Consider the following 13,461-nt stretch of genomic DNA (forward strand, 5'->3'; position numbering starts at 1 on the left):
ATGGGTGGTCGTCTTGACCGCTTGGGCATATTATGTTTCCTGCTGAATGGAGTGCTGGCCTGTCTTGCGTCTCGGCCGTCTTGGGCTTTCTGCGTGCCAGCTCCTGCAGGCCGTAGTTGATGATCTTGCCGCTGTCCGGTGTCTTTTGGTAGTTGGTCTTGTGCGTAACAATTCGGATAAACTCCTGTATCTGATCAAAGTTGAGGCCAGTTAAATGTTGAGCAAGGTTGACGAGATCCAGTGAGATAAAGTGTCTGTAACCACGGAGGGACCGGGGCTCGCCTGTCATGGTACATGACTCCACGAGGCAATACAGTCTATCGCTCATACTGAGACGACCTACCACTGCATACCCTTTCCATTGTCCGAGTATGGTGGGATCGAAAAAGGTTTCCATGGGAATTTGCGCTTGACGTTGTCCGAGGCGTAGGTCGTGCGTCGAAGCGATGGTCTGTTGAACGTACCGTCGTCTTAAGAGGAGCGGATTGGGGGCTGGTCTGTGTGCCTATGAACCCGGAAAAGCAATGATAACGTGAGGACGTGGACTTGCCTATATAGAATCTTGGCCTTCGCCCGTGGCGACGTCGAGTTGGAGCCATTGGGCCGTGCCGCAGCCACAGAGGGCAAATGCTCTATTGACTCCCTCTCCTCAGCTCCGTCGCGGTCCGGGCTCATCCTAGGAAGGCGTCCATGGGCGACAAAGCTGGCTGCTATCGACACGGCCGCACAACGTTGTAGTCCGATGTTGTTGGCGAGTGTCTTGCATACTAGTCACTCTATTCGCGCACCACTTCGGTGTCAGGGGCAAGGGTAAGATGAGCGGTGTTGTCAGGGGGTCGCCGTCAAGCCTCACCGTCTACTGCTCTTACACCCCCTCCATCTGTCCTGCATGTGGCAGGTCGTCGCGCCCGCGCGGATTGCACGGCTGGCAACCCTGACGAAGGCCCACTAATGTCTCTTTTGCCGTTGCGACCATTTACCAGGACGCGGTCCGCGCTACCTACGTCTGCAGATCACGAATCGTGCTGGCGTCGGTGCTATGGGGTGTCTGTGCACCCAGATTCCGTAGGGTCTGGCACTTTCAAATACCGACTTCAAATTTGAACACTGACTTAGAAGACCCCGTGGAGTCGGTCGCGCAGGCAAAGTCAGAGTGCCAGGTTGCTCACGTATCATGGGCGGTGACTGCATGTTGTTGGTCGGATGTGCCTTGCTCTCATACCCGCAGTATACCCTCACATAATCTACGGATCCCTCTTTGACTCTTCCGAAGTCAAACGAGACATGTTCAATGGTCTTGCCGTCAAAGTGCAATGCAACTGAACTCATGTATTCCTTGCCGTTGGGGCCACCTCGCAAGCTGCTCCTCGGTGGCAGACTGAAGAATGACGCCCCCCGACGTTACGTTTAAGACTTATGAGGACCATGCAAGGCAACTGGTTCGCCAGCCGCCTCTCGGCTGCCTTGCTGCCCGTAGTTCAGGGTGACTTCGTGCTGTCCATTAGTACTAGCAACTCTCTCCTATATATACCGCGCTTCTCGTCCCTGACGACCGCCAGTCGCGGAACAGGGAAGCTCAGTCTCCTTCTCGTATCTTTCTACACCAAAACACAAGTCCAAAAAATCTCACAGCACAGGCCCCCCATGGAGCGACTGACCAAGGGCTGGGTTCACCACTTACGCAAGACGGCCCAGCGGGAGGACGCTGCCAGGGGCAGCTGTCCCGTCTGCGGGGCCGACATCCAGCCCGACCTCGATTCTTTCAAAGCCCACGTCCGCGCAGACGCCCCTGGCCATCCCACGCTTGCTGATGACGCCGACATCGAGAAGGCCTTTAAAAACATTACCATCAACAATACCCAGTAAGCACTCTCGCTGTCCCGTCGTGCCATGTCATGGCAATTTTAAGATGCTCCTGTGGTGTTGACTGCGTATGTGCAGACCGCACCCTGCAGCCCGGCCCCCCGAGGCCACCGGCCACCGCAGACGAACCGGAAAGCGACCTGTCCCCGGCACTCCGGCTGTCGTGGACCGTGCCGACGGGCTGGATAGGTATGAGGGTCCCGAGGGCCGATCCGAGGGCTTCCATCGTCGTAGCAACAAGAAGCTCTGCTCGCCGCCAGCCTCAGTGGCCCAGCTGCGTGGCTCCTCCCCACCCACGACTGACTGGAGCCACGCGAGGTCGAGTGAGTCGAGTGACAACCGCAGCTTCGCACCCAAGCATGACCGTCCAACCACTCGTCACCTCTACAATCCTGAGGAGGACGCACGACCAAAGATGCCACAGGCCGGGCCATCTCAGCTCGCCTCCATCCACTCACGACGCTCCCGCCAGAAGGGGGCCCAGCGAGGCCCCCAAGGGGACCCCGGCTCGCCCATGGAGCCCCCTTCGGTCATGGAGATGATAAGGCAACCAGAGACAAGGCCTATCTCCCCCGAGCAACTAGTCGCCGAGGTCAAGGGCATCTACGCAGGCCTAGTCATGATTGAGTCTAAGTGCATCGAGTATGATAGCACGCAAGAGACGAAGCAACTCAGCGAAGAACAATATCAGGCTCTCATCGCCTTACATAGATCAGTACTCCACGAGCATCACGACTTCTTCCTGGCCAGCCAGCATCCGTTTGCTAGCGAAGCCTTACGGCGGCTCGCCTCGAAATACGCCATGCCGGCGAGGATGTGGCGCCATGGCATCCATACCTTCTTGGAACTTCTTCGTCATAAGCTCCCCGACGCCCTAGAGCACATACTGACCTTTATTTACATCGCGTATAGCATGATGGCATTGTTATACGAAACAGTGCCGGCCTTTGAAGATACATGGATAGAATGCCTCGGCGATCTCGGTAGGTATCGAATGGCTATCGAAGATGATGATATTCGGGACAGAGAGACGTGGACAGGCGTTTCGAGGTATTGGTACAGCAAGGCTTCAGACAAGTCCTCCACAACTGGCCGCCTCTACCATCACCTTGCAATTTTGGCGCGGCCAAATGCGCTACAGCAGTTATACTTCTATACCAAGTCGCTTTGCGTGCCCGTTCCGTTCCCTAGCACGCGCGAAAGCGTTATGACGCTCTTTGATCCTCTTTTAAACGGTTCGCCCCAACGGCTTAACGCCGTAGATGCCGCGTTTGTGCGCGTGCACGGCATCCTCTTCTCTGGAAAAGTAAAGGAACAGCTGGAAGGCTCGATGGATGAGTTCTTGAGTCTTCTTGACGACAGCATTCACTCGAATTGGCTAGAAGTGGGGTAAGAGAGTTACATTAGTGAGGTGCGTGCTAGTTATTGACTAACGGACCGTTAGGTACTACATGGGCATCTCTCTCTGCTGCTTGCTATTGGGTTTTGGCACGGACTCGAGTGTCTTGATGCAAGCACTAACAAGGCAGCAAGACAATGAGGAGGAGGATGACGAGTCGGTGACGGAGCCCGACTCGGACCTCGACGAGAACTTTGAGCAGGCTCTGCCGTTCGCGGTGGCTATTTACGAGATTGTGCTCCGGAGGTGGGGAGACAAGAATACGCTGAGCTTCATACATACGACACTAGTCTTCATGCTTCGGATGTCCCAACTTCCAGCAGCCATGTCGCACCTCGAGGACCGATACCCCTGGAAGCTTACTTCCCTGATGCTCAATTACCTGCTCAAGACAATAAAGAAAGAGCCAAGGATCGACACGGAGGATTTCCCCGGCCAGGAAGAGAAGAGTCAAGAACCCGTTCCCTTGCCGGAGGACTACGCGCTGCGCGGGCTGCTCTTCGCCGAGGATTTCTTCCCGAAGGGCTGGTTCGATAACGAGAAGCTAGACGAAACGGACCGCTACCTAGAGGCGGCTTCCAAAACTTTGGACCGACAGGAGCGTATTCTCTGGATCGGGCGTAGGATCGCCGACTCAGGCAGGTGGTTGACATGGGATGACAAGGCGCGTCGGTTCGGCGTGGATTCGAAGTATGATTTTGAGCTGGAGGGGTTGCCTAGTGACAATCAGGACGCGGCCAGCGTCACGGCCGTCGACCCTGGACCCGCGCCAGTAGAGATGGACATAGACGACGAAAGGGCCACCTAGCGACTGCGAAGTCGTCGTGACGCGTTGGCCACCCGCATACGTCCGTTAGACGGTCTAAGTAGCTGCCTCAAAGACAATGATACCTCGCTTAGATGGGCTACCCGACGAGCTGCCCGACGAGCCAATTCGGCTGCGACGATCCATGATCACGTCAAAGGCTCATGGCGAAGAATTTTCACGGTATAGAGAGCTGTGGGACTCGACCCCCGCTCCACGTCATTACGGACAAGACGAGTGGACTGTCAGCCCTGAGTCGCCGATGGATAAAGCTATCAAGCTTGTGCGGCCTTGGGTTTCTGAAGTCGTAGAGGGCAGGGGAAGATGAGGCAGTAGAACGAGGGCCTCGCACACTAGAGCTCGCCGAGGACCGGAAATAGTCGTCGATACAATGATGAGCTGTGGAGACATATCAATGTACGTCTCTCAGGCGTAAGAGTGCACTATGGACCCAGGACACGTCCGTGGTCCATATATATCCATCACAGCTCCGCGGATACTAATGGGCGTTAGGCTGTCGAGATCAAGGACTGGGCATTGACCCAGGGTATTTCACTAGAAAACCTCAAGCCGCCCGCCGAAGCGTTTTGAAGCGAAGCGGGAACTGCAACCTGGCCTACCTTAGGCGGTGCGCTTCTGCTTCCGCTCACAAATGAGGCAGGTGATGTCAAGCTACTGGATCGTGACACAGGGGCGGGGCGCCGCAAGGTCTGGCATCCCGATCATATTATGTACCTGGAGCATGAGGGGCTTGCTGTCATCAAGGGTAGCATTCACCTTATTTATGCCCCCATTTACCTGCCGGTGTAAGGGCCAAGGGCGAACTACGTGTCCGTCTGCGAGTCATTCACATCTCATCGTACTCGTTGCTTCATGGTCAATGTACGAGATGGAGTAACGTTTCTTTTCAGAGCGGTCCTTCATGAGGCGAGTCAACCATGCAAATTTGAACTTGCTAGGTCTGTTTGTCATTCTGCCTTCACTTTGCCCCATCAAACCGACGCGGCACCCTAAGGTAACTCACTCAGTTGCCTTCCGTACTACCTCCTTCACGAATTCTTCGACCCGATCATCCAGCTCAATAGGAATCTCTTCCAAGCCATTCATATAGACAGTTCTTGCCCCGTTTTTGAATTCGCTTATAAGTCGCAGAATGTGGTTTTGCCATATAGTCCTCCAATGAGGAGCCTCTGCCAAGTCGATCAAGTCTTTGTCCGTGACTTTGAATGGTCCGCGGGCGCTTTTGTCGTTTAGTAGATAACGCGTAGTCCAGTACCGCTCCAAATACCGGGCGTCCGATAGATGCTGGAAATGTATATAAAGCACCTCGTCGCTTTCGCATTCCCGACATTGTTCAAGCTTGAGCTCGACATGGGACTCAAGAAGATTATTTTCTGAACACTCGCGGTGGTGATTACACTCTTTGTAGCCCACGTCGTCAATGTGGCCACATCTGACTGAAATCTTGGTAATGAGATGAACTACCATTGTTGGGGTGACAACGACAGCACTCTCAGCTCCCCGGGATGGTCACTCGCGCCTTAAATGGGGGGCGGCTAGACTCATTGTGGTACGCCCGTGATCCCAACGCCAAGTCGCAGGATGCATCGTGCACACGCGGGGAAGGAACACTCGGACTTGTTACTTTGCGAGGCCAGTTGGTGATAATGCGTGCCCCAAGCCAAACAAGGTCAAGTGTGGCTCTGACACGATTCGTGTGGCAATGCTCATTGGCCTGCATGCTCCAGCATGAATCCGTCAACGGCAGAGTACGACACAAAGTACGTAGGCCCGTGAGGGATCAAGGATTGAGATGAGAATCAACAGTAGGTGGCTCATAGATGTCCCAGTTTGCTACGGTGGCGCCGATGATGAACGAGTTGTGGCAAGGGGACTGCAACCAGTCGCGGCAAGGGGTGTGGGAACGAGTCGTAGCGGGGGGTGTTCTCTCTTCCCCCTCGCTCCCCACCTTTCGTAGTGCCTGTTGGGCGTTCTCGGATTATGAGCGTAACGAAAGGCATGTACCTCTATACCCTGGTAATGTATATTGTGATAAGAGACGGGGGTGAGACATAGCTTGCGTGGCGTTCCTCATGGTTTTGACTTGGCGGATGCGGGAACGCGTCGCGGCTGCTGAGGCCGGTCTCTGCGCTTTGCTCCTCTCGGCGGATACGATTCTCGTGTTGCCAGGAGACATGGCTCACCTCTTACGGCTGGCCACCGCTCCCGATCAAGAGCCTCGGGCACCGCTCGGTCCATTCTTTAAGTGCCGCGGCCGCCCAGTCAACTTGCGCGGAGGGTAAGACAGGTCATTCTCGACTGCATGTTGTATTCATCTGAACAACCGTACCTACCACATCCACCATTGCACTTCTGAAGCATCGACGGCGCGGCCAAGATGTTTGCCTGCTTTGAACCTCTCACTTGTCCAATTTCACTCGTCTGGTCTTCGCTTTTCCGCAGAACAGTTAGCAGGAGAGCATCATGCTTGATCATCGGTGAGCTGGGAGTCGGCAAGACTAGCCTAATCAACATCCTCATGGGTGAAGAGCCAGACATAAGTGTAAGTCACTCAATCTTGCTGCAAACGATGGCCGCTAACACACTCTAGTACATGCCCACGGCTGGGATTAAACGATACGACCCCCTAGGTCGAGGTTACAGCCTCATTGAAGTACCCGGCTCGACACCCAGCGCTGAAATACAGCGCGTTCTGACTGCTTCGGACTACGATCTTATCATCTTCGTCTTCCGTCCCGACAAGGTGTCGACGGCGAACTACTGCTGCCACTTTGGGACAAAGTTACCTCCCGTGCCGGTGGTTGTTGTAGGTCTTTCGCCCCACAGAACGGATGGAGAGACAGGCAAGCGCCTCAAATGTGAGCTGTGCGGCAGGCGTTGCAACTACTTTTCTGTCACGATGCGTGATTCAACCAGCTTTCAAACGCTCGCATCATTCCTGGATAGACATGCCCGTTCCATCTGCAGGTCCAAAGTTGTACAGGCATAACTTTCGCCATCTCGCTCCGCGCGTGGGGGTATTCTTTGCTTGCCGCCGTAAGATATGTATTTCTAAGCTCAAGTGCCAACCGCGTGTTGGCAGCCAAATCAAGCTGCTTAAGTGAAGCCCCATGACGACACAACCGTGAGCCGCGGACGGGACGAACGACCGCTGCCCTCTCCCTTTTTTTGTTGCTCCCATCGTGGCCAGTTGTTCACATGCAGTTGCTCCGACCAGATGCCGAACCAAGTTGGAGCGCTGCCGATCTCACTTGCATATGATGGGGCAGGCTGGCGAGAACTGAAGACAGAGCAAATTCAGTTTTCGGCAGTACTTGAAGGGTCCCCACCGCCAGTAGTTCCTCCTGTAGCCGCCCAATATGAGTATTGGATGCCTATTGCCCTGTAACCGGAAATAAGCTCGATATGAAGATCTTGGTTGCGTTGGCAGAGCTCCTGAATGGTCTTAGAATCATCAACCCGGAGTCGTTCCAGATCCTCTACCTCCTTCTCGAGAGAACGGATGGTTTGCTTGGTCTTTAGCAGATAACCGCGCTGGAGCTTTCGGTCGTTGGCTCTCTTGCGCTGTAATTGTTCGGGTGTTAAGGTGGAAACCGGCCGGCACTCTATAGAGCAAAAGCTTAGCTACGATAAACGGTAGTTCCCAAGCCATGATATGCGGTGGCCGACTGTTTGGGAGGGCCAGGGTATCTCTTACGCTTCTTCTTGGTCGCCGTTCGAGATCCTTGACTGTTAGGCATGTCCCTGGCAGCTTTGATGCCAGGTCTCACCATCCTTGGGGTTTTGTTTCCGGTTTTTGGTGCCGCAGATGGTGGTCGGCTCTGACACGGGACGTTGAGGAACATTTTCTGGCTCTGGTACTGAGCTTCGGCGGGATGGGCCTCGAGTTCGGTGCTGTGAACGGGCGACATGGCGTCTTGATGAGCCTTGATTTCCCCAACACTCTGCGGAAAGTGATCCCACGGGTCGCCAGGCTCAAAATTCGGAGCATCCATCACTGCAAATCCGTGATGTGGAACGTGATATTATTGCTTACATCAATGGTGACGCCTGAAGAGCAAAGGGCAAGGTTTGGCGAAATCGCAAATGGGGACAAAGAGTGGCAGGCCTTGATACGGCTGGAGTAACGCATACAGGTGTTGCACGTGCCTTTTGTGGTTGGCGCTCGAGGAGCGGTTGCGATCCGTTGGGTTTGGGTGGCTCATGCCCCTTCAGTTCGTGTTAGTCTGTGGGGATCCGTCCCGTGCCGCAAGGACCCCAAATCTTGAAGGGCCACAACACGCTGCTTTTCCATGAATCATGAACATGCCTCGGTGGAACGACGCTGGCGGAGAAGTGTGCATCAACCCCGACGAGTGCATGTTGCCCCCTTCCGCACCCCCTCATCAGACCCCGGCCCCGGGTATTGCTGCCAAGGCAGGAGCATCAGCCCAGTCACCGAGCTCTTGTGCAGCTGCTCTGACGGTTCGAATTGCCTCGTTGGTCTGGGCAATCAGCAGAGGCTGACTCGCTGTTGCATCTCTGCCTGTCACGCATACGATGAAACTCCAGCCATGTCGTTCAGTCTTCCCGCGACCCTTGCTCGAACCAGTAGTGGCCTCCACACAGCAACAAAAGCTGGCTGCCTTCATAATGACAGAGCCTCGGATGACTTGTTGTCGTTACCGAGTGTCTCACCCGCATCAGCTGCTCAAGTTTGCCTCTGGCCGTCAGAGGTAGGGATGATGGGGGCAACAATGTCAGGCCCCCTTGCCGTCAAGCCTCACCGTCTTGACCAACACCACCTCCATCAGAGTGACCAGTTTTCCCGCTTGTGAGCCGCTAGGGCCAGAAAGCTTAGCCACGGGCCGCCCGACACGGAATAGGGGCTGGACGAGCATGTCGGTAACCCCTGAACCGCACACACCGATGCGTGTCTTGCCGTCCTTACCATCTCATGTGTCCGGAACCGACCATAGCCATCCGGCGAGCTTTCCTCCGCGGTGGCTGGTAACGTGTACCTTGGGGTCACCTCATCCGCCCCTGCACACCATCAACCGTCGCATAAAGGTTGGAGTGTTGGTCGGATGCATCGTGCGAGGTGCTACTCGCACCTGTGGCCTCTCGTTCGAGTACAGGCAGCGCTGCCTTCATACTGCCGAATTTTACTCTCGCAAAGCCCCCCTAGGCAGAAGAGAGGCCACCTTTGCTCCTCGATCCAAAGAACATCCTGCCTCAAGCCCACCCGGCGCGTCATTCGTCATGCCAATTTCATTCCTGTCTACTGGCCAGTGTCTCGCGCACCAGCCGCTCGAGCTCACCCACCACTTTCAGTGTCAGGGGCAAGGGTAAGATGCACAGCAATAGGGATTCGCCAACGAGCCTCACCGTTTACTAGACTGACGCCCCTCCATTTGCCGCATTCTACCTGTTCATCCTGCTATGTGACCGGGTGTCGTGCCCTCGAGCTGACGGGACGAAATACTTGGTTGTGGGCCGCCCAATTTGGCACGACGGTGGGCATAACACCTCAAGCGGGCGCCCATCAGTGTATCCCTTGCCCTTGGGGCTTGCTTATGGCGTGAAACGCGTCCCATGGCTGTCCGCCCCATGCCTGAACTCCGGTGGTTCGTAATACGTACCCGGGAGTACTCTCCTATCGTCTGGTGTCGAGGGACATGGCAGCCCATGCTCTTTGTCCATCCATGACGGCATTGCCGTTGGTCCTTGATTCCAACGACTGGGGTGCTTCTAAGCGACTGTGCTTCTACTGTGGCCCATGGGATTTCTGTTGGGGGTCTGAGAACAAGTTCAAGCTGTTCATACAGTTGGTTTGTCACGGCACCTGCTGTTTGGGCATACTTCGTGCTCGTATTGGCCAGTATAGTGCGACTTGGAGACATGTCAGCTGCTCCTCGATAGCGGGAAAATGCATGACCCCGTCCGGCACTATGTCAAGATGGAAGATGGCCATGCAAGGCAGCGGGTTCGCCAGCCGTCTTCTGGTTGCCTTACCGCCGATGCCTCAGGGCGCCTCCAGGCTGTCCGCGGAGCGCAAACAATTCTTCTGTATATATACCGCGCTTGCTCTTCCCCACGGCCGTCCATCGCACGAACGAGGAGGATCAGTTCCATCCTTCTCATATCTTTCTATATCGAAGCAAAAAATCAAGCATTCCCATACCAAACATACCACAAGCCCCTTATGGAGCGACTTACGTGGTGGTTTGCCTATTTCCGCAACACGGGCCGGCAGGAGGCCGCTGCCCAGAGCAGCTGCCCCCTCTGCAAGGCCGAGATCCAGCCCAATCTCGGCTCCTTCGAAGCCCACGTCTGCGCAAACGTCTCCAGCCACTCCTCCCTGGCCATCAATGCTGACATCGAAGACGCCTTTGGGTCTGTCACAATACACAGCCCTCAGTAAGCCCCCATGCCGCACCGACGTGTTGTGTCATGCTATATCCTTTCAAAGTGTTCTTGTGGAGTTGACTGCGCGTTTGCAGATCGCACCCCGCGGCCTGGTCCCCTGGGGCCACCGGTCGAGGCAGACCAACTAGGCGGCGGTCCGTCTCCGGCGGTCCGGCCACCATAGACCGCGCCAACGAGCTGGAACGGCACCAGGATCCCGAGGACCAAACTGAGGGCTACCAGCGTCGCAGCAAGAAGCTAACCTCCACGCCAGCCGCGGTGGCCCAGCTCCACGGCTCCTCGCCACCCGCTCCGTGCCGCAGCCCCGTGGGACCGAGTGACTGGAGTGAATTCAACTGCAGCTTTACATCCAGCTCTGACGATGACGCAGGGCTAAAGACGCCCCGGCCCGGGCACTCTCAGCTTATCTCTGGCAACGGACGGCAGTCTCCTCAAAATACGGCCCAGCGAGACCCCCAATGGATCCACGGCTCGCCCGTAGAGCACTCTTCGGTGCCCGAGATGATAAGGGAGCCACAGACAAAGCCCATCTCCCCTGAGCAGCTGGTCGCCGAGGTCGACGGCATCTATGCAGGCCTGGTCGAGCTTGAGTCCAAGTGCAGGGGGTGTATTAGCACTCAGGACACGAAGCAACTCAGCCAAGAACAATATCAAGCTCTCATTGCCTTACATAGATCGGTACTCCACGATCATTACGACTTCTTCCAAGCAAGCCAGCATCCGTCAGCTAGCGAAGCCCTGCGTTATCTCGCTTCGAAGAAAGCCATGACAGTCAGAATGTGGCGCCATGGCATGCATTCCTTCTTGGAACTTCTTCGTCATAGGCTCCCAGACTCAGTGGACCACATGGTGACCTTCATCCATACCGCCTATAGCATAACGACGCTATTATACGAAACCGTACCGGCGTTTGAAGAAATATGGATGGAATGCCTCGGCGACCTGAGTAGGATTCGGATGGATATCGAGGATGATACTCAAGACAAAGAGACGTGGACAGATATTGCCAAAGATTGGTACACCAAGGCCTCGGACAAATCACCCACAATCGGCCGTCTCTACCATCATCGTGCAATTCTAGCGCGACCAAATGCGCTACAGCAATTGTACTTATATGCCAAGTCGCTTTGCGTGCTTATCTCGTTCCCTGGCACGCGCGATAGCATCTTTACGCTACTTGATCCGTTTTTAAACGGCTCACCCCACGAGCTTGACCCCGCTGATGCCGCGTTTATGCGCGTGCACGGCATCTTCTTCTCCGGAGAGTCAAGGGAGAAGCTAGAAGGGTCTATGAATGAGTTTTTAAGTCTTCTTGACGACCGAATCGAGCACGAAGACTCCTTTTTTTGGCTCGAAAAGGGGTGAGATGGCTCGCATCCGGTACGATATGCCGATCGTGTACTGACAGACGGTCAGGTACTACTTGAGCATCTCTCTGTGCTGCTTGATGTTAGATTTTGGCGCAGAGTCCAACGTCTTGATGCAGGCGCTAACAAGGCGCCAAATAAGCGACCGGGCGAATGGCAAGTCGATACAGGAGACCGACTGGGACCCCGAAGAGAAGTTTGAGCAGTCTCTGCAGTTCGTCGTCCGGATATACGAGATTGTACTCCGGAGGTTGGGAGACATCAATATGCTCAGCTTCATCCACACGATGCTGGTCTTTATGCTTCGGATGTCTCAGCTTCCGGCTGCTATGTCGCACCTCGAGAGCCGATACCCTTGGGGGCTTACTTGCGCGATGCTCAACTCCTTGCTCGGGATGACAGTGACGAAGCCGCGGATCGACACGGAGGAGTTTCCGGGTCCGCAGAAGCAGGGGGAGGAGCCCGTACCACTACCGGAAGACCATGCACTGCGCGGGCTACTTTTTGCCGAGCACTTTTTCCCGAATGGCTGGTTCGGCAACAGCAGACTCGACGAAACGAAGCGCTACATGGAGTCGGCGTCCAGGACCCTAAATCGAGAGAAGAGGCTGGAGCGCATCCTCTGGATTGGGCGCAACATCGCTAACGCAGGGAAGTGGTTGACTTGGGACGCCAAGACGCGCCGGTTTGGGGAAGCATCACCCCTTCCGTCTAGTCGAAAGGCTATGGGCTTCGGCAGCTTGTCATAGCTCTTGCGCAAACGAGGAACGAGTCCGCCCAGTTTCAAACGCTGGCTCTGCTGCGACGGTGACGCGTTTTGTTAGTTGGTGTCGTACACGAGTGCCTCACCTATAGCAGCTGCTCATGCCCAAGTCCTTCTAGCGCTCGGGACGTGGACAAGGGATACAACGATGGCAGGGGTTGGCCTGGTAATCGAGACTCGCGGTCCACTACGCGTACATCCTAATACTTGGCAACCTCGACCTACATGTCCATTCTTCTTCTGTATGTGACGAGGCACTACGGCGTTGAGCTGAGCGGGAACAAGTGCTTGGCTGCGAGCTGCCGACTTGGAAGGAAGGCTGTAGAAGCAGCCTAGGCAGCCCCTGAATTGACCCTCACTGGGTCATGGTCTATCATGGCTAGCATCCGTTATAGTTGAAGTAATTAGCGGCCATCAGGCTAGCGTCTTGTCCACGGCGGCTGGGAATGCCGGCTCTTCATCTTGCATAATGCGGTCTATGGTGTGCAGATAGGATGCGTTGGCCCAAGGAACGCGTCGTGCATGCCGCGAGTCGCGCTCGTGTATTTGGACAAGCCCGGCTTGCGTCACCATAGTATGCTTATATCCGTGAATAACCGGTATGACTTGTATGGATCCTGGTGTACGTATATCTACGAGCGCAGGAGGCGGACGAGGATCCGTCATCGGCCCTTGTTGTTGCGCCTCCCTCGTTTGGTTCCAGCACGTGCCTTTGAGCACAGCAAGAGTGATCTCTGTTTGATCACACCGCATCGCTGCCTCGCCATCATCGCGGTTTCTCTTCGCGCATCAACAAAGGCGGAGCGCCAACCCTGCCCTCCGGACCAACAGCATT

General features: G+C 55.4%; 3 protein-coding genes across 3 annotated transcripts; 2 read left to right on the forward strand and 1 right to left on the reverse strand.

The window, feature by feature from the left end:
• Window positions 1–1,644: 1,644 nt before the first annotated feature.
• Window positions 1,645–4,070, forward strand: JDV02_003095 (uncharacterized protein; the record flags this gene model as incomplete). The annotated part of the gene is made up of 3 exons (XM_047984188.1): window positions 1,645–1,862; window positions 1,942–3,252; window positions 3,308–4,070. 3 exons carry the CDS (start codon window positions 1,645–1,647, stop codon window positions 4,068–4,070), a joined length of 2,292 nt encoding a protein of 763 aa, XP_047840162.1.
• A 3,315-nt stretch (window positions 4,071–7,385) lies between these two features.
• Window positions 7,386–7,999, reverse strand: JDV02_003096 (uncharacterized protein; the record flags this gene model as incomplete). The annotated part of the gene is made up of 2 exons (XM_047984189.1): window positions 7,386–7,693; window positions 7,786–7,999. The coding sequence occupies 2 exons, from the start codon at window positions 7,997–7,999 to the stop codon at window positions 7,386–7,388; spliced, it is 522 nt and encodes a 173-aa protein (XP_047840163.1).
• Window positions 8,000–10,272: 2,273 nt separating this feature from the next.
• JDV02_003097 (uncharacterized protein) lies at window positions 10,273–12,612 on the forward strand (the record flags this gene model as incomplete). The annotated part of the gene is made up of 3 exons (XM_047984190.1): window positions 10,273–10,487; window positions 10,571–11,857; window positions 11,913–12,612. 3 exons carry the CDS (start codon window positions 10,273–10,275, stop codon window positions 12,610–12,612), a joined length of 2,202 nt encoding a protein of 733 aa, XP_047840164.1.
• Window positions 12,613–13,461: the final 849 nt, after the last annotated feature.

Source organism: Purpureocillium takamizusanense, chromosome 2 (assembly GCF_022605165.1).
Source record: "Purpureocillium takamizusanense chromosome 2, complete sequence".
In the NCBI taxonomy this organism is placed as follows: domain Eukaryota; kingdom Fungi; phylum Ascomycota; class Sordariomycetes; order Hypocreales; family Ophiocordycipitaceae; genus Purpureocillium; species Purpureocillium takamizusanense.